Consider the following 19,587-nt stretch of genomic DNA (forward strand, 5'->3'; position numbering starts at 1 on the left):
TGCTCTTAAACACTGAGCCATCTCTTCAGCCCGCTAATTGTATTCTTATGGCCCCACCCAGAGTTGTCTGCGAGGACAGTACCCAGGTGTCTAGAGCGCTAAGAAGGTGAGTTCCTCTTGGTCCAGTGTATGACACTTCAGCCAGCACTTTGGTCTGCTCCAGCTGATCCAGGAGCCGCCCCCACACCCACCCCCCTAACCACATGCTAAAACCACTTCAACCCGTCTGAGTGAAGTCTGCCGGGTTTCTTTCTCTAGGCCTTCAGCATGCTGTGACTGTATTAGGTCAAGGCAGTGGCCTCTGAGGTCCCTCTGCACCAGACACTGGGCTGGTAATTCTAAGGCAAGGCAGACCTCATGTCCACATGTCCACAGTCAGTTTTCAGGAGTAGCTACTTCATGGATGACGACGATCATAGAAAAGTCAATGCAAGGTTAGTCCAGCCGGGGCACACAGAGTGGAGAACAAAGCCGGCAGGATGGGGAGGTGAGTCTCAGGGTAGGAGCTGTCTGTGTCCTACTTCTATGTGCGTCCCAAGCCTATGCCAATCTATTAGGTAGAAGACTGAAGACTGTGCTCACTTTAAACTTAGGAGGATGCATTTTCTGGGGGGACAAAAAAAATAGCTCTGAGTTTAAATCTGATACTCAAAGGGGTGTGGACCATAACAACCATCACTACCTCCATCCTCCGTGCCTCCCAGGTGGGCATGCTATGCTCCTCTCTCACGCTGAGGGCACAGGTGAGGGGCGCATTTTCCTGTAGGAGCTGCAGCTACTGTTGACCTAACCCGCAGCAGACAGAAGGGGCAAAGCTAAGGCAGAGTGTTTTAGGACTAAAGGGGTCTTCTGTGGAAGCTGCAGGACCGAGGAGGACCAAAGGAGGAATTTAAGGGCTTGGTGTGGGACAGAGGTGATCTGAGAGGGAGAAGTGGGAGACATTTTTCCAGAGACATTTGGTAGAAAGCCACCCTGCCCCCAATCGGTTCCTGAATCCTGTCTAGGCTGGGTGGAAGGTCTTTGGATGAGCCGTCTTGTTCCTGGGTCCTGCTCCCACAAGACACTTGGCGTTGAGCAAACCACCAAGTTACTTGCACTTCTGAGTCTTTCCCACCACCACGCACTGCTCTCATGAGATGACAACACCTTTCTGTTTTGTTTTTTCGAGGCAGGGTATCTCTGTAGCTCTGGCTGTCCTGGAACTAGCTCGTGTAGAGCAGGCTGATCTCGAACTCACAGAGATCTGCCTGTCTCTGCCTCCTGAGTGCTGGGACTAAAGGTGTGCGTCACCACTGCCTGGAGATGATACCTTTCCTTTTCTGGGAGGTAGGGTAAGTTCACATGCAGTTTAGATTAGCCTCCGACTTGCTAGGTAACGCCTGATCTTCCTGCTTTCAGCTTCCAAGTGTTGGTATTATGGTTACGCACAGCTAAGATGCCTTAAAATAAAAAACCTCGACCATGTGCGGCATGCATGCATGTTTGCATGTTTGTGTATGTGTGCGTGCTTGTGTGAATGTGCACATGTGTGTAAAGGCCTGAAGTTAGCACTGAATTTCTTCTCCATTCACCCTTTACTGAGGCAAGGTCTCTTGCTGAACCTGAAACTCCCCAATCCTGGCTAGTCTAGCTAGCCTAGTTGCCCTTAGAATACCTTCTCTAGGCCTCCTGAGTGCTGGAATTACACATGGCTACCATGCCTGCCTGGCAATTTTTAGATCATCTCCCTTGACCTTTAAATTCCTATAAAATACTTCTCCCCAGTTTATAAAAGAAACTACTGGATGATTGATTCACTTTCATCATTTTGAACATACGGGGAAGGCTCTCCATTCCAGACATCAAGGTCCCAGAACAAACTTAGGGACAGATGTAGGTGGAGCATCTATGTTTAGAATCAGGGGAAAGACAGCAAAGAAAGAGTGGCCAATCTGAGATATGAGTAAACGCTATAGAGAGAATAAAATGGTGATCTAATAGTGACATGGGGGGCATAAATTAATAAGACGCTACTGTGAGAGACTGAGAAACTCAGATTGCAAATGTACAGCCGGTTCAAAGGCCCTGAGGCAGGAAAAAGCTTGAGGCGTTCAAGGGACAGAGAGGAAGTCAAGTGAGGCTCCCAGGGAGGGAGCCGGAGACAAGATAAGAGAGCAAGCCAGAGAGGCTACGTCAGGAAATCCAGGTAAAAGTGTGAACTGGGGAATTTCATTTGAATATTGCATTTATTCATAATGGACATAGGTGCTTGGCCGACACGTATACCTGTGCACCGTGTGCATGCAGTGTCCAAAGAGACCAGAGGAGAGGGAGTTGGATAGCCTAGGACTGGAGTTACAGATCGTTCTGAGCAGCCATGTGGGTTCTAGGAACTGAACCTGTGTCTTCCAAAAGAACCACCAGGGCTCTCCATCACTGAACCATCTCTCCAGTCCTCTGGAATACTGGTTGTGGGGGAAGAACGAACCATAGCATCTGGGCTGGGAGATGGTAAACCGTCAGCTCAGGAGAGGCCGCCGTTACTAATTTGCACACAACACCAAGACTTATTTCCACGGTGTTAAATTTTTCACATTATTGTATGCTGCTATACCGGACTTTCCCATCGGATGAAGAGGGGCTCTCATTGGTACCGAGATGGCAGCTGTGCCCTCTGCAGCCATCAGGAGAGAATGGCTGCTAGTTGCTCCACAAAAACAATTGCATAGCCTGTATGCAAACATGCTTTGTGTTCGTCTGGCAACATCCAACAAAGGGTGAGTGTCCAGTGTGCCAGGCACTTGGAAAGTTATTCTACAGCAGTAGGAACACATTGTTAAAGTTAATGTCTAATTTTAAAAAAAAATCGACCTGTCTGGGAAAGATAATGAGCCAGCCCTTATTCCTCAAAGACAGTAGATCAGTCAGGGTACCCGTCCCTTTTCCACGCAATTTTCACTTAAAACTCCATCAAGCCAAACATGCTTAAACATTTTTGAAGAAGGAGCAGAAATACAGTAAGAAGATGGTCAGCAGTATTTGAAGGAAGTGGGACATTGTAACTAATCAGATTTGACCCTAAGGTCAGCTTCAAGCCTGCAATGTCTCAGGCAACTGAACTCCGAGTTACATTGTTTCCACAAGTTTTCTCTTCCCATCCGGCCCTAAGCTATGCACAGAGTTATGTCCAGTCAGGAAGACAAGTTCCCCAGTGGCCCTCACTACCTGCATTCAGCCCGTACTTCTAAAAATGTACTAAGAACATACTGTTTCTTGAACAGCCCCTACCTCTGGCCCTGCTTTCTGAACTTGACTTCTGGACCCCCAAGGTGTCCAGCACCGTGACCTGCTTTTGAAAAGATCTATTAAGGACCCGATTCTGTCTCCAGATCCCCAGACTGGAACATTCTATTCTGGAAAGAGCAAAGTAACATGGGAAAGCTAGGCCTGGAGTGGGGGTGGGGGTGTCAACAGGTAGACTCACTCCCTATGAGGACTCCCCCTCCCCCCCCACACCCAGAGAGTCTGGGGACTCTAAACAGGCCTGCCACAGACACTGAGGACACGTGTGCTGAAAGGGGACCCGATTCTGCAGGGATCCATGCACCCCCATCAGACAACTTCTGTCCTCCACTGGGCTGACAAACCAGTTGAGAACACCTCTCCCCTAAATTCGTGTCCACCTGAGCACGTGACCATACTTGCAAGTCACATCCTTTCAGACATACCAGTTGAAGCAGCTCTGTCCTATCGGGTTACGGGGGAGCTCCTGTGAGAAAATGGACACAGACCCTCAGGCAGACCACAGGAGGAGGCACAGAGGTGGATGCTGTGAGGAAGCTGAGAGCGCTCAGAAAACTGAGGCAATAGGACCATAAATCGGAGAACTGCTTGGACCAGACAGTAAGCATCCAGCTAGTCTAAGCGGCATGTAAAGACCCTGTCTCAAAAACAAGGCAGAAGGGTCATCTTTGGGACCCTCGCAACATTAGAGAATACATTTTTGTCGCAGGATGTTCTCCAGCTTCTAGTAGTTCCCTACAGTAGATCCACTTCTATCCAAACGACCCTTCCCAGCCCTGGCACAAGAAGGAAGATACAGAGGAGCCTCCAGTCCTCTGGGCTTTTCCAGCCTCCCAGTGGCCACCAGCAGCCTGGGGAGGGGAGGAGAGCGGAGGGGAGCCTGGATCATGTTTCAGGCATCCCCACCTTCTACCCCAGAAGGCCAACTGGCAGGGGAATTTCTGCTCTCTCCCTTGGCTAACTAGTTTGTAACCTCTTCCAGTTAGATTAGTAATCTCTTCTTGCCCTTGTTTTGAGACAAGGTGTCACCGTGTAGCCCCCAGTCCTTCCTGGAACTCACCGTGATGACTATCACTGCTGGCCTTGAACTTGTGGCGATCCTTCTGCTTCTGTCTCCACAGAGCTGGGATTACATCCGGGCCTGGCTTTTACGTTTAAGTCAGCTCCTACCTTAACAATGCAATACCACCAACTACCCAATATTTCTTTACACGACACTCTAACTTTACTACTTTACCATCAATTTACTTAGGCATCTGCTTTACCACTGAGCTATGCACGAGCCTAATAATTTTATCTTAAAAGCAATTGCTACATCATTATTACAAGAAAGGGAAAATGCAGCATCATGTAAGGTAGGCAGACCTGCTGTATTATGTGACTTTCAACTACACACTGAAATGCATACACAGTATCTTTTTTAAAAGTCCATTCTCGTAACATTTAAAGTAATCTCCGCAGGTAAACTCAACGGGATAAGATAACTATTCTCTGCTCTCAGGAAAAATCGACTTCAAGTTCTTGGAGATCCAGGTCTTCTCCCTGGAGGAAGATCCCATTCCCGCTCCCCCATGAAGGTAAAAGGGGAGACGCACAAATAGGCACCAAGAGTTCTGAGTTCCCACGCGGGGCGTCCCACACGAAACACATACACGAGAGCGAAAGTGATTCTAAATACCCACTCGTTGCGAGTGACAAGGGTTGGGAGGGACTGACCTTTTCGCGTAGAGTGCAGTGGACGTCCGAGGCGACGCGCCCTTCCCACCACGGTTCATCCATCACCGCAGCAGATCCGAGGCTACCGGGATCTCAGGGAGCACCCTGCGAGGACACGGGGAGCTTCAGCGGACGGAGACACTTCCCCTATCCCGCCCTTGGTCACCCTTATCCTTGCCGGTCCCTATCCCCGTCCTGGACGGGCGCCCCCTCCTGCCCCGCTCAGCGGAGCTGGCGGTCGCCTGCTGTCCTGAAAAACCAGCAGTGTCCCCCTCCCCTCTCTCCGCCCGCCCAACCTGGGGCGATCTGGAACTGTGTGTAACAACTTGCAGAATTTCCAATGTCCCCTTCTGCAAAAGTTGCAAAGTTGCCGGCTGCAGTAGCTCGCTCGGGGGTGGCTGGGTCACCGGCTCTGAGTCCCCAACTCCTCCCCCGCCGCCCAGCCTTTGTCCTGCTCGCACATCCTGCCCTCGAGCCGGGGCGAGACTCACGCATCGCTGTCCCCGCGTGGGGGGCCGCGGGTGGCAGGTCCCTCCCCGCACCGGGCGCGCTGTGCCCTCCGGTGGCCGTCCGGCCCTTGGCCTCGCGTGCTGGCGACCAGCGCCTCGGCAGCCTGTCCGGTCCGGCCACCGGCGCGCCCCTGCGTGCGCTCGGTCCCGCCGCGGCTCGCAGTTCGGGCCGCCGGGGGCCTCCCTCCCTCGCTCGGGGAATTGGGGGCCGGGCTTCGCGCATGCGCCGCCGGCGCCCCGCGCCCCGCGGGGCGGGGGGCTGGGAATGGCAGTCTTTCTTTCCTCGGTTCTGGGCTGAGCTTCCTGCCCACCCTCCTCCCTCGCCCAGGAGAAAAGCTAGGTTTCACCTTCCCCGAGCCTCACGGGAGGTCCCCAATCACTCCTCCGACTTGATCCCGGGGCGCAGGGACCCGGCGCCACCTGCGCGCGCTGCGCGTGGAACCAGCGGCCGGGACGCCCCCAGAAAGTTCTGACTTCCGCATACGCTGCTCTTGCCAACCTGCGGACGCATCCACCTGTCTTCTTTCTTTTCAGTCTGTCCTGCGATGCGGAGGTAGATTTCCAAACAGTTCCCACTGGAGCCCCCGAAAATTCACCCTTGGTTACGCACGAGTTCCTCCTTATAAAAGGGGGCTCAGCGAGTATTTTATTGTACTCTTAAGCGTGCATCCATGCCGAGCATTGCAAGGAAGCAGTCCTTACGGTGGGTTGCGGGAGAGAAAGCCCTTTTAATACACTCGCTTTCAGAAAGGCATTTTCTGGAGTCAGCCGTATAATGGAATAACATCCCGCTGTGTTGATTTCTATGACCCCCTTTGGTCATTCCACTTAGATTCAAAGCCACCAACTACCTGGGTGTTTTTGCCCAGTTCCTCAACCACTTAGAGCGTGGCAAGTCTGCTGAGGGTACATTATGATCAAATGAGAAAACGCACGAAAGAGGATAACCACCAGGCCTGTTAGAAAGTGAACAATCAATAAATAATTTCTATGAAAAAGACTAGTTTCTGCCTAGTTTTCTACATGTAGGAAAACATTTTTTTCTTTTTTCTTTTTTGAGACAGGATTTCTGTGTGTAGCCCTGGCCATCCTGGAACTCACTTTGTAGACCAGGCTGCTTTCGAGCTCAGAGATCAGCCTGTCTCAGCCTTCTGGTGCTAGGATTAAAGGTGGTTGCCATCACCCGCCCAGCTACAAGTAAAATTTTACGGGTTAAAAAAAAACCAAATATATATATTTTAGTTTTGAAATTCAACCATAGTGGTGCATGCCTGCAATATTACCACTCCGAAGGCTGTTTAAGAACCTGGAGTTCAAGGCTAGCCTAGGTTACACAGAAGTTCAAGCCCTGCCTGGACTATGTGAGATTTTTTTTTTTTTTAAAGAGATTTGATAAGCTTTCACTGACAAAGCAGTTTTAGCATTTATGAGCCCTCACAAAAATATAAAATATCTGGGATTAAACAAATGTGGTATATATTCACGCATGTGTGCATATCTTTAGATCAATGTGTAAAACCCTAACACCTTCATGTCGAAATGGATGGAAATCATGAGTGAGCACGTCGTCAAAGAAAAAATTTCACAAGGACAATTGCATGCCCACCTTCACTAACAAACACAATTTTTAAAAACTGGAGCATATCTTTCAAGGATGCTTTTGTGTTTGTCGATGTTTTAGGCTAGCATAGAAAGGCAGCATTTCCCACCTATGTGTCGTTTCTTTGTTCTCAATCATCACTCTCCCCTACTGTCATGGGTTTATTTAGCATATGAGTCCTAAAGTTGGTAAATATATAGTGTTCTTGGGACTGTAAATGCAAAATATTTAATTCAACTATTCCACATCTGTGAGTCTGTAGGCCAGGCTGATGCACATAGTGAATTCTAGGTCAACCAAGGATACCTGTAAGAACTTATCTAAAAAAAAAAAAACCCTACACACACACACACACACACACACACACACACACACTATGGTGCTTTGGTATATTGTTTGAAAAAGGAACTGGCTAAGAACGATCTGCTTATAAAGGCATTTTTGAAAAGAATGACTATGTAGTGAATTGGGGTAGGGTAACACACAATATATTTAGTAAACAGGAGGCTGGAATATGGTTTTACTACTTTCATATCTATTTATTCACTCACAAAAGAAATTGGAAACTATCCATAAAATTATTGACTATAATCAGAGTGATAACTAAGGGAGGAAGAAATGAAAGGGAAGGGATTGGGGGCGGGGGGGGTACTCAGGGCAGAAGGAGCTGGTGCCAGCTACTGAACCTAGGGACTTCCACATTCTGCAGACTCTCTCTACCTCTGAGCTTCATCTTCAGTCCTGGAAATCTTTAATTTATCCCCTGCCAATATATCTGTGTTTTCTAAATCTCCTACAAGAAACATATTGCTTTCATAACTACAAAAAAATGGATGTTATTTTTAATACCTACATGCTACATTTTTGGGGTGTGGGGCTCCCCTGGAACAACAGCTCGTGGTGCCGTTTGTGTCTTACTCACTTTTTTTAAAATCAGGTTATTTTGTTTTCAGTAATCTCCCCATCCTGGGTCTCAGCTATGAGTTTGTCCAGGCAGCTGATAACGGAAGGAGGAACACACACTTCAGGCTTCCCTCTCGGGGCTGTTTTAAGAGGAGTCTAAACACACTTGCCCAGCCTACTTTTGTGTATCCTCAGGAATCCCTCATTTTCCCACTATCTCTGAAGAGTAAAAACACATTGCACCAATAAACTCATGCTTTTAGGGGTTGGTTCCTGGCCACAGGTGCCCTTAGCAGAGGTGATTTCCTGTGCTGGCTTCTGGGAAACAATGTAACTGGAGTTACTTCTCCCAATTAGGCCAAAAGTTTTTGATCGTTCAAAAACTAAACTTTTTATTAAGTGCTTATTACGCAGCAATGACCACTTCTCCACCCGCCGCCTCCAAAGCTGTCAGGAATCAAAGGTTTAAAGCAGCGACATTCTAGTCACCTTCAAATCTCCCAAGTATAAAGGGAGAAAGTCTCTGCCCATTACCATCTTACTTAGAGGCAAATGAGTCTAGCGTTTCCACCATGTTCTTATTGGCTGTTAACTCCGCAGTAAACTTTCCCTCTACTTCCTCCATCTGCCCCTTTTCACGTGACACAACTCACCTTGTGTCAGACCCCATTCTATTGCTAAAGATAGCCATTAGCTTGTCTCCTTCAAAAGTGACTTCTGGGGATGGGGGGCAAGAGAGATGACTTGGTGCTTAGGAGTACTTGTTGCTCTTGTAGAAGAATGGAGTTCAGTTCTCAGAACACACGTGAGGCAGCTCATAACTCTCTGGAACTCCAACGCCAGGGGACTCAATACCCATCTGATGCCTCCTTCTCCTCGGGCACTTGCACACAATTGCACACACACACACCCACACACACACACATACAGAGAGAGAGAGAGACAGATAGACAGAGAGAGAGAGAGAGAGAGAGAGACAGAGATAGAGACAGAGAGAGAGACAGAGAGAGAGAGAAATAAAAATAAATCTTCTAATAGGACTGATAGGAGCTGGGGAAAAGACCGAGTTAGAGTGCTTGCCTAGTTTGCCTAAAATCCCATGTTCAATCCCTAAAACCACACAAACCAGGTGTGGTGGTGCACATCTGTAATCCCAACACTAAGGAGGTAGAGACAGGAGAACCAGCAGGAAAGCTACACACTGAGTTTAAGGCCAGCCTGGACTGGAGCCTACTTCCTTCCCCTCAAAAGTGACTGGTGATAAGGGCATGGTATACACCCCTGTAATCTCATTACTCAGCAGACTGAGCTAGGAGGATCGCTATGAATTTGAGAACAGCTTGAGCTGGACAGCAAGTAAAGGCCAACCAGGGATACATAACAAGACCTTATCTTACCTTCCTCTATTTTCCAAACACCACACACGCACGGCACACATTTACCTGTGTTTACCATCACAAAGATTATTCTTTCCTTTACACCAATGGGGCAAGCTGTGCGCATCCTTCTGTCCCTGCTCCTTCATGGCCATAGAGCAGCATGGTACCCTAGTGTCCAGAGTGTGGCTCCATCATGATGGGCATTTTCTTTTGCTGGGCACCAAGATTGTTCTTAGCTCTTTGCTGTCATGGCCACACTGTAGAGGATATTCTGGGCCAGTAATACAGTGGCACAATTCCTCCATACACATTGAGTAGTGTTTTCTCCAGGTCTGAGTAGTTCATATGGCGTTATTTAGAACCCAAAGTGTGAAGGCTGGCTGTGTTAGTGGGGGCAGAAGGAAGACACCTGCCTTATCACTACCTAGGTCTTTAACTAAAACCAAGTAACCCTTTCAAACTGTTTCCAGTCATAAGTTCCGAAGAATCAAAAGTATTTGCCAAATCCTCTATGATCCTGGTCTAGATAATAACTATGCAAATTAAATTCAACAACCAAACAGGAAGCAGAAAAAAGGTAGCAGTTTGCTTCACAATGTCTAGACATTTACAAAGCCCATCCACATCCCCCCTCCCCTTAGTTTGTTTTGTTTTCTGTTATTCGAGAGAGGGTAACAGCCCTGTCCTGGAACTCACCTTATAGATAGACCAGGGTGGCCTTGAACTCACAAAGATCCACTTGCCTCTACCTCTCAAGTGCTGGGATTAAAGGCATGCACCACTACCTCAATATTATTAATTAAGGCTCGATATTATTCTTTTACGTTATCATCTATATATTTGAGCTTTTATTTGGCAACTCTTGGGATCAGATCCAAGACCTGGCCCATGCTGGCTTGCTAGGCACAAGCTCTGCCACTGCACGACACCCCGAGTCTGTTGATACTAGGAGTTTATCTTTGACTATGTGTTCTGTAATTACATCTTCCAGAGAGGCTGGATGTGTGGATAAAGACAACAATTACGTGCAAAAAGCATCTTCTGTTCCTCTAGCCCACTGGGATGTTACATCCCCTGTGCCTTGGGGGGGGGGGGGCGGGAGACAGCATTCCTCCAGATCTATGATGTGTGAGACTCCGGGGGAGTTAGAGGCAGGTGGGCTAAATCTACAAGTGGGCATTAAGCAGGGGGGGGGGCAATGACAACCTGGAGAGGCCATGCACTCCACTTGAACCAGAACTTTGCTTTGAACATAGAAAGAAGGCATTACACATTCTAGGGCCTCTGTGACAGAACACCTCACCAGGTGGCCTAACATCACAGAGAGTAGTCTCTCCATCCTGAATGCCAGATGTCTGGTTGGTTGTCAGCAGGGTCACGCTGCCTCCGAAGACACTAGAGAAGAACTTTTTTTTTTTCCTTTTCCACTTTTGTTGGTGGCCTTGGTGGATATTCACACGACACCAAGCTCTGCTTCATCCTCATGGCCTTCTTCCTGCCCTCCCCTGGACTTCCGAAGGTGTTACACCGATGGTGTTGCACTGTGGGACCACCCTACTCCAGTAAGGATTTTTCCCCCATTTTCATGTGTTTATGTTTGAAGATGTCGGGGGAGGACACGTGTGTGAGGGTACATGTGCACTTGAGTACACGTGCATATGAAGGCCTGGAGCTTACTTATGTAGGGCATCATCTTTGATCATTTGTCCATCTTAGTCGTTGTGACCGTGGCTGTCACTCAAACTCAGAGCTCCCCGATATGGCTATTCTTTCTTGTTGGATTGCTCTAAGGAAACCCCTCTCTGTGTGCTTTAGTCATGGGACTATCTCCCCAGTTCCCAGGATGGCCTTATTTTAACCAATGATGTCTACAGTGACCCTGTTCCCAAGATAAAGTCAGTTCAGCACATTGTTTGGCGGATATAGTTTCTCCCCAGAGGAAATAGCATTTTAAGAAATGCTGTCGTCATGTGCTTTCTTATGGGGAAAAAGAATAATGGGGCCACCCATACCTCCTTTGCTTTCAGCTCTGCTTAACTCATCAGCGAGCCAGAGGCAGGGAGGGCTGATTGGAATTTCATGTATCAAGAAGTCAAACAACAACAACAAAAAAAGCACAGTCGTTCTGTGTAGTATCTCTACTGTTGTCGTAAGAATTAAAATATTCATGCACAAAACACTACAAGACAGGAGGTTGAGCTGTTCGGCGATTCTGAGTGTAAGATAAAAGTGTTTTTGCAATTAAATTCTTTTAAAATTGAATTTACTTATTTTATGGGGTGGCACGCCTGAGTTCATTCTCTCCTTCCACCATGTGGGTCCTGAAGATCGAACTTAAGTCCTAAGGCTTGGCAGCAAATGTCTTTAGCCACCAAGATCTCTAGCCCTATCTTTGCATTTAAAATGGGAACTTTATAAGATAAAAAAACAAGTGATAAAAACTCACGCTGATGGATCAAACTTTTCTTTATAAGCACATATTTTAAAACGCTCAAGATTGGGCTGGAGAGATGGCTCATCGGTTAAGAGAACTGGTTACTCTTCCAGAGGATCTCGATCAATTCCCAGTACCTATGTAGTGGCTCACAATTGTTTATAACTCCAGTCCCAGGGGATCCAGCACCCTCTTCTGGCCTCCAAGGGCACCAGACATACAAGCAGACCAAATACTCATACACATAAGATAAATAAATAACATTTAAAAAGAGAATCGCTAAAAAAAATCAAGCCGATTTGAAGAAAATAAAATAAAAGGGAAAAGAAAGCCCAGATGTCTGTAGATTTAATGGCGGCTTATCTTACCTTTTGAGCAGAGGCGTCATATTTTCACTTGGCACGGCTTTCGACAAATTATGTATTCAGGTTCCCATATTGTCCCGCCCCTGAATTTTATCCCTGGAGGAGACCCATTTCTACTTCCTTCTGAAGATATTCCATGAGGCGCTGCTCTTTGCCAGAGCTTTCTGCGATCCCTGTGAAGAAATCGTTTGAGCAAAATGTTCCTTTTCACGTGTTTGAAAATTATTTAATTTAATTAATAATTATTTAATACCTAGGAACGCCACAAATGATACATTCTCTGTCACTTATTAGCAAATACATTTAATAAGTGGCAATTAAATAATAACATTTTATTATTTAAAAAAAGTTCTTGTGGAGTTGCTCTTCAGAACCTGAAGCAAGCTCTGTGTAAAAATCCCTGCGGCACCTGTGTGATATTTACATCCCCTGATTCTAAAACATTTTTTTTTTCTTTTTAACTCCATGTGGGCCACACACAGTCACAGCCCCAGCCATGGAGCCCTGGACAAGGTGTATGATAGGAGCCCGCCAATTCAACTAGGCTTCGGTGGGGCAGAAAGGAGCAAGATGCTGAGAACTTCAGGACTGCAGCAGGAGGAAATTAAAGGAGCCATTAACTTCAAAGACCCCAAGGGAGCCTTCCAAGCCTCTCTTCCCTGACAGACAGACAATGGACAGGAAGAAGGCTGAGACTAGATAGTAAAAAGTGACCAGACAAGCCTCCTTCAAGCTGGGGAGACTCTAACTGCCAATCACAGGGTGTTATTTCCCTTGGGCCACCAGGGAGCCAAAGCTTCCAGGTGTGCAGAGAGCAGAAGAGAAAGGAGCTGATGATGTGGGAGTGGTCCAGGAAGAGAAAGGGGCTGAAGATGTGGGGAGTGGTCCACCCAGCAGAGGAGGCTGAGGCCATAATGGAGGAAAGTGCCAGTCAATCTATGACTTTAAAATATAGTTGAGGCCTGGAGGGATGGCTCAACCGTTAAAGGCTAGGCTCACAACCAAAAATATAAGAGTTCGGTTCCCAGCACCCACGGCTGCCCCCCCCAGGTATAAAAAAGAAAAAAAAAAAAAAGAAAAAGTCGGGCGGTGGTGGTGCACGCCTTTAACTCCAGCACTTGGGAGGCAGAGGCAGGCGGATCTTTGTGAGTTTGAGGCCAACCTGGTCTACAGAGCGAGTTCCAGGACAGGCTCCAAAGCTACAGAGAAACCGTATCTCAGGAAAAATATATATATGAGTGTCGTGGCTGTAATCCCAACATCCAGGTGGTGGAGGCGGGGGAGGACTCAGATATCCAAAGGGGCTGTACCAGTTTACACTCCCACCAGCAATGCAGGAGTGTTCTCTTTACCTCACATCTTCTCCAGCATAAGTCGTCATCAGTGTTTTTGATTTTGGCCATTCTTACAGGTGTAAGATGGAATCCCAGAATTGTTTTGATTTGCATTTCTCTGATGACTAAGGATGTTCAGCATTTTCTTAAGTATCTTTCAGCCATTTTAGATCCTCTGTTGAGAGTTTTCTGTTTAGGTCTGTCCTTCATTTTTTAAATTGGATTATTTGTTCTTTTGAAGACCAATTTCTTGAGTTCTTTGTATACTTTGGAGATCAGACCTCTGTCCGACGTGAGGTTGATGAAGATCTTTTTCCATTCTGTAGGCTGCTGTTTTGTCTGGTTGACTGTGTCCTTTGCTTTACAGAAGCTTCTCAGTTGCAGGAGGTCCCATTTATTAATTGTTTCTCTCAGTGTCTGTGTGACTGGGGTTATATTTAGGAAGTGGTCTCCTATGCCAATGCGTTCAAGTGTACTTCCCTCTTTCTCTTCTGTGAGGTTCAGTATGGTTGGGTTTATGTTGATCCATTTGGACTTGATAGCGATCGATATGGATCTATTTTCATTCTTCTACATGCTGATATCCAGTTATGCCAGCACCAATTGTTAAATAGAGCAAGGCAGTTTCAAAACATTACCCAGAAGCATTATCTTTCCAGCACAACCCTTGACGATCAAACTTATTAGTATTGTTCAGGAATGTTTACCATTGTCCCTCAGTAACTATAGCTACTATCAGGGTGGATTCCTAGGGGTAAAACTGTGACATTGAAAGTCAGAATTCCTATCATGCATCTGTGTCATCCGTGTGCTCTCTGCATGGCGGCAGGAAAGCCCCGTATCCAGACAAGGGAGACAGCAGCGCCAAACTGATAAAAGCATCCAGTCAGCTGATGCCCGCTATGTGCCAGGCACTGTGCTAAGCTCTTGGGACACATCAGCGAACACTACCAACAGCATCCCTATGTGTATACTTGCAGTAAATAGAGGAGATAGAACATGCAGCAGACACTGGTTCTTAACATACAAACACTTAGTCCACGTCTGCGTTCAGCCACGGTGGTGGGCTATGTTCCTATTCTCCAATGATTACCAGAACCTTCTCCAGTGCAGAAATGCAGAAAACCTTAGGCAAACATGACCCTGGGAGTTAAGGTAGTTAAAGGGTTGGTGGGATTCGGTTTCTGGAGTACAGTCCTGTGGCTGGTAACTCCCATACACTGATTTAGCACCATCCTGTCTCTCGTTCCCAGCTTCCTGGCCTTATCTTCCAAACACAGTTCCCATACCTAAATCTTTATCTTAGTGTCTGTTTAGGGGGGGGGGAAGCTCAAAATAAAACAAATCATAAACAAACAAGTGAAACAAACAAACTAAACAAGAGGCTAGTAAGGGCCTCACAGAGAATTAAGACAGGTGTGAACGAAATGAACGCTCACAGGCTACACGAGCCCCGTGAGAGGACTGTAGCCACAGGTGGTTAGTTACGGGGGGGGGGGGGGGGGGGGGGGGGGGGGGGGGGGAGGATGACGGACGGGGGACTATCCAGACTGGGAACAGTGGGTGCGGCAAAGGTTCAAAGCAGTGATTGATATGTTTGAAGAAAAGAAAGAGCAGCCTGTCTGGTGGATGAGGAAGTGAGGGGGAGACGAAGGCCACATCACGAGGGCTTTTGCGGCAATCCACATATAAATGACTCAGGATTTTATTATAAACGCCACAGATAAGGAATCAACAAATAGTTTTAGGCAAAAGAGTGATATGGCTTGCACTGCGCTTCCGGGTTATCTGTGTGGCTTTGGCATGCCAGCAGTTTCTGTAGGGGCGTGGGTAACAGGTGTCTGCTAAGGAGACCATTGCAGAACTTCAGGCCACTGATGGTGGCTTGGCCGGGTGCTGTGCACATCAAGGTGGAGATAGGTAGATTTGGGATACGTTTCTGTGAAGAATAATGGCAGACAAAATGACAATGGCGTGCCTTCGTCTAGACGAGAGATCATCATTTAATGCCCACCGAAATTCCCCAAAGATGGATCCCGTTCTTAGCTTTGTGTTACAGATGATGAAGTCAAGGCACAAAGATTGCCTAGAGTAAAGATCTGAATGACCACTTTAATTACCATAGGTCTCCCTCCATACGTATATTCTGTGTGCTACAATTCCCGTGTGTGTGTGTGTGTGTGTGTGTGTGTGTGTATGTGTGTGTGTGTGTATACTGCCAGGGCTTCGTGTGTGCTAAGCAAGCGTCCACTGTCTGTGCTCTAACCTCTGGAGTTCTGTAACCCATCAGAGCCTGTCTTCTTTCTCAGGGATCAGAAACGAGGGTGAGTGCAAGAGGAAGCAAGGAGCTAAACTGAAACCCTGGAGTTCCCAGCGTAAACAAAATTTATGGGTGGTTATTACCCTAGAAGTAGCAGTACTAAACCTCAATAGACCTGACCCAACTAGAAAACTCATGCATTAATGCCTTGTAGTAAGCAGAACTTAGAAAACAGGCCAGTTTGCAAAAGCAGGAGCTTTCCCGCAACCAACCTAAAGGGGCTTGATATGTCCGAGTCAACATGACAGGGAAGTCCACCTGCATCAGCTCTGCGATGAACACAACTCAAGTCCATGGCTGCAATCGAGGTACTTGGAAGGGTGAAGGAGAATCAGTTCTCGACTAGCCTGAGGTACACGAAGCCCTGTCTCAACCAGCAACAAACAGGGCAAAAACCAAAACCACACAAGCCAAACCAACCACACAAGAAACTTTGAAATAGTCTTGCCTTTTACCTTAGTTACTTTTCTATTGCTGTGAAAACAAACAAACAAAAACAAAACATGGCCAAGGGAACTTAAGAAGAGTTTATTTTGGGTTTACAGCTCCAGAGATCTAGAGTCCATGACGGTGGAGGGTAGACAGTGGGCAGCAGGCAGCAGAGGGTAGGCATCAGGCAGCAGAGGGCAGACAGCAGGTGACTAGAAGAGCTGAGAGCTGACATCTCAAACCACAAGCACGAGGCAGAGTCAACTCATAACGCTGAGTCTTTTGAAACCATAAGATCTGCTCCAAGTGACATGCTTTTAGCAAGGTCACACCTCCTAATGCTCCCCAAACATTCACCAACTGGGGACCAAGTATTCAAGTGCCAGAGACTTATGGGGTGGGGGAGGCATCCCATTCAAACCTCCACAGTTTTGGTTTTCTGTTTCAGATTTCTTCAGCCATTCTGCCAATAAAACTTCTCCAGTTGGTTTAGCTCGTGGCGCATCCTTCTGTTTTGTAGATGTGATGTTATCCAGTGGATGAGCCAAGCAGATCGTAGGGGGGGTTCACTTGGTGAGTTTTTCATTTAATATAGACACTGTGTGGTTAGGAGGCCCACCCTGTCTCCAGCCTTTATACCACCTCTGTGGAGTCAGGGTAGGACCTCCATCCTCTCTGCATTCCTGGTGAGTCTCTCCCCAGTACTGCCTTAAGACCCTGAGACCTTAAGACCCTGTGATCATGAGAAGCTCAGCCCTCTCAGACCTGCCCTTGTTCGTTCAGACTCAAACCTTTAAGGTTTACTCTGATTTACTCAAATCCTCTGCCTTATTCTGACGCCGTCTCCTGCAACACTGCTGGGCAGTCCTCTCAGCACCTACTTTCAGCTTTCTTAACTCCTGAAGGGAGTTAAAAACAGCCCAAAGCCTGGGCTGCTTGCCAGACCAATTATGTTCTTTACGTTTCCCAGGTGTTTAATTTAGGGACCAGCGGAGAACCACAGACGGACCCTGCCTGCTCCTGCCAGATTAGCTTCCCTGGCAGCTGCCTCAGTGGGGGTGCTATCTATCCCGGGTTACCTCTGGATGGTGGGTGTGGCTGTGGGGTGGGTTCCTCGTTGGTCCCCTCACTACGACTGCTTCTTTCTCTGTCGTTGTTGCTGTAAACTCTTCCGGCCGTGAACTTCATGGTCTCAGAGTCCACCTCCCACCCCTTGTCTTCATTACAGAGTCACCGGAGATTGCTCGAAGGTTTTGATGCCTGGCTTGCTGTCACCAGCCAGCACAGCACCTGCTGGCTTCTTGGTGTCGGCCACACCCAGTCCAGTGGGCGTGTCTTAAAGAACCCTGCCCCTTCCTGCAGTTGCCCGCCTTCCACCACTTCTGGTTCTGGTGTCCCCTAACTCCCCAATCTCAACTTTGAATCACTCGCTGGGCTCTGTTTTCCGCCGTTCCCCAGCTCACTTCCTCTAAGCCCCGGACACCGCGCAGCCTTGAAACCCTGGACCCTTCCCCGCCTCTCAGTTTCACCTCCTTTCTTCACCTCTCCCGGAGTCAACTCCAGCGTGACTCAGCCACCGCCCCCACCACCACCACCCCCGCCATAAGTGACCACCTGTTGGGAGCTATGAACATCCAGATCCTGAATTTCTAGTAAACAACTTGTTTTCCTCTACTCAGAGACAGCCTGCAGCTGCTCTGAGCACGAGACCCTCAGGAGTTCCTGATGGCAGGAGAGTGGTTTCTGGTGGGTTTGGCTGGGGCATGGCTAGCAGTTAAAGATCCCTATATAAGCGGCTCTGGTACACAATAAAGGGGGCATTCTTGGGGCATTCTGGTTTCAAGGATGACCCGTGTCTCTGTCTGTGCTGTCTGTGAGTCTTTGTGTTTTCAATCTCCAGCCGCTTGACCAGTTCACGAACTGTATGGCAGGGCATAGAGCGCAGACGGGTGTGATGCGCCGCAACCACATTTAGCCCCCTTGCCTCTTTGGGGTCTTGGGGTGACATGCGCTCAGCTGGAGTTCCTTCAACTCAGGTTGAAGAGTCTACTTGTAACACACCATTTAATAAGCAGCCGTGCCTGGCTGGAGAGTCATACAGTCGCAGGGATAGCCTTCCGGTGAACTCACCACCCTGAGGGGAGTTTTCCCACTGTAAACCTTACACTCCGCTGGGCAAGCCTCCTGTATTCTCGTTCAACAGCTCTTAAATCTGGTCCTTGGACCAGTAACATGGGTGTCACCTGGGAGCTTGTAAGCCTTTCACATTCTCACGCCCCAGCTTGGCCCTCCTGGGGCTGCCACTCCGCTGTGTCAGGCCCTCCCGTGAGTCTGATGTGTGAATTCGGAGTGAAACTATTGTTCTAATTCATTCCGTCTCCCTTTCTCTTAGGCAACTATTTCATCCTGTCTCCTCCCGTGCAAACCTTGAACGCTTCCTTTTTCTGTGTGAGAACACGGAAGAATGAGAGGAACATCTACAAGCAACTTATATGACATGAACTCTTATGTTCTCTGGCTGAGTGAGAGTTTGCAGTATTCGTCTCTCTGTGAGAGACAGTTCTAAAGCCTTGGCCTCAGACACTGGCCTGGCAAGAGCTAAGCAGCCTGTGGATAAGGGGTGGGTGACTCACCTCCGACTTCTGTTGGTATGTCTGTGACCACGTACTCTATTTGCTGTTTTGTTAAGGATCTGTTGGAGTCAGAGCGAGACCGTGCCCAGTAAGATCCTTCAGTGTGTCTGCTCCATAAACATACCAAGTCAGACTACTTTGCACACGCCAAACTGATATCACAAAAAAAGTCGAGTGAGAGAGCATACTGCCTGTTGTTAGCCGAACAAAAAGATATGACCACCGGGCAAAGAAAGAGGAAAGGGGCTGCCTAGGGTACCCCTCCCCCACTTCCTAACAGCTTGGTAGGAGACACCTCCAGCTTGGAGGAGGGAGTTATGTTCAGGACTTCCATCTTGGAAGCCCGTACCAGGCCCACCATGGGGAAACCGACTTCTGGGCAAAGCTATGGGACTTCTGCTAGGTCAATACACACACTGAGCCACTGGGATCGCTTGAGGCCAGGTAACTGACACAGCCGCTACCCTCTCGCCTATGTGAGGCTCTAAAGTGTGGATTCTGGAGTTACCAATGGGGAACAGAGTATGGAGGCCAGCGCAGACGGGCCCACCATCGTGAGACCCAATGTCTCATAGAAGTCGAGGCCCCGTGGACACCCCAGGGTTCACGATGGAACCCCTGAACCTGCTCAGCATCAGATGGAGATCTGTGTGCTGCCAAGACATTTCCAGGCTTTCTGTGGG

General features: G+C 48.0%; 1 protein-coding gene across 2 annotated transcripts in view; it reads right to left on the reverse strand.

Annotated features, from left to right (window-relative positions):
* Positions 1-6,099, reverse strand: part of Ccnjl (cyclin J like) — a 53,114-nt gene extending 47,015 nt beyond the window's left edge. The window contains exons 1-2 of one of the 2 annotated variants that reach the window (XM_050138727.1): positions 5,855-6,099; positions 4,999-5,103 (exon numbers count right to left, since the gene is read on the reverse strand). In XM_050138727.1, coding sequence (XP_049994684.1) covers positions 4,999-5,061 — 63 coding nt within the window. In that variant the 5' untranslated portion in view covers positions 5,062-5,103; positions 5,855-6,099. Of the gene's footprint in view, positions 1-4,998; positions 5,104-5,489; positions 5,784-5,854 lie in introns of those variants that run through there. The other variant, XM_050138726.1, reaches the window with a different exon arrangement.
* Positions 6,100-19,587: the final 13,488 nt, after the last annotated feature.

This window comes from Alexandromys fortis, unplaced genomic scaffold (assembly GCF_014885135.2).
Source record: "Alexandromys fortis isolate MF-2015 unplaced genomic scaffold, M_Fortis_MF-2015_v1.1 scaffold_11, whole genome shotgun sequence".
Lineage (NCBI taxonomy): Eukaryota > Metazoa > Chordata > Mammalia > Rodentia > Cricetidae > Alexandromys > Alexandromys fortis.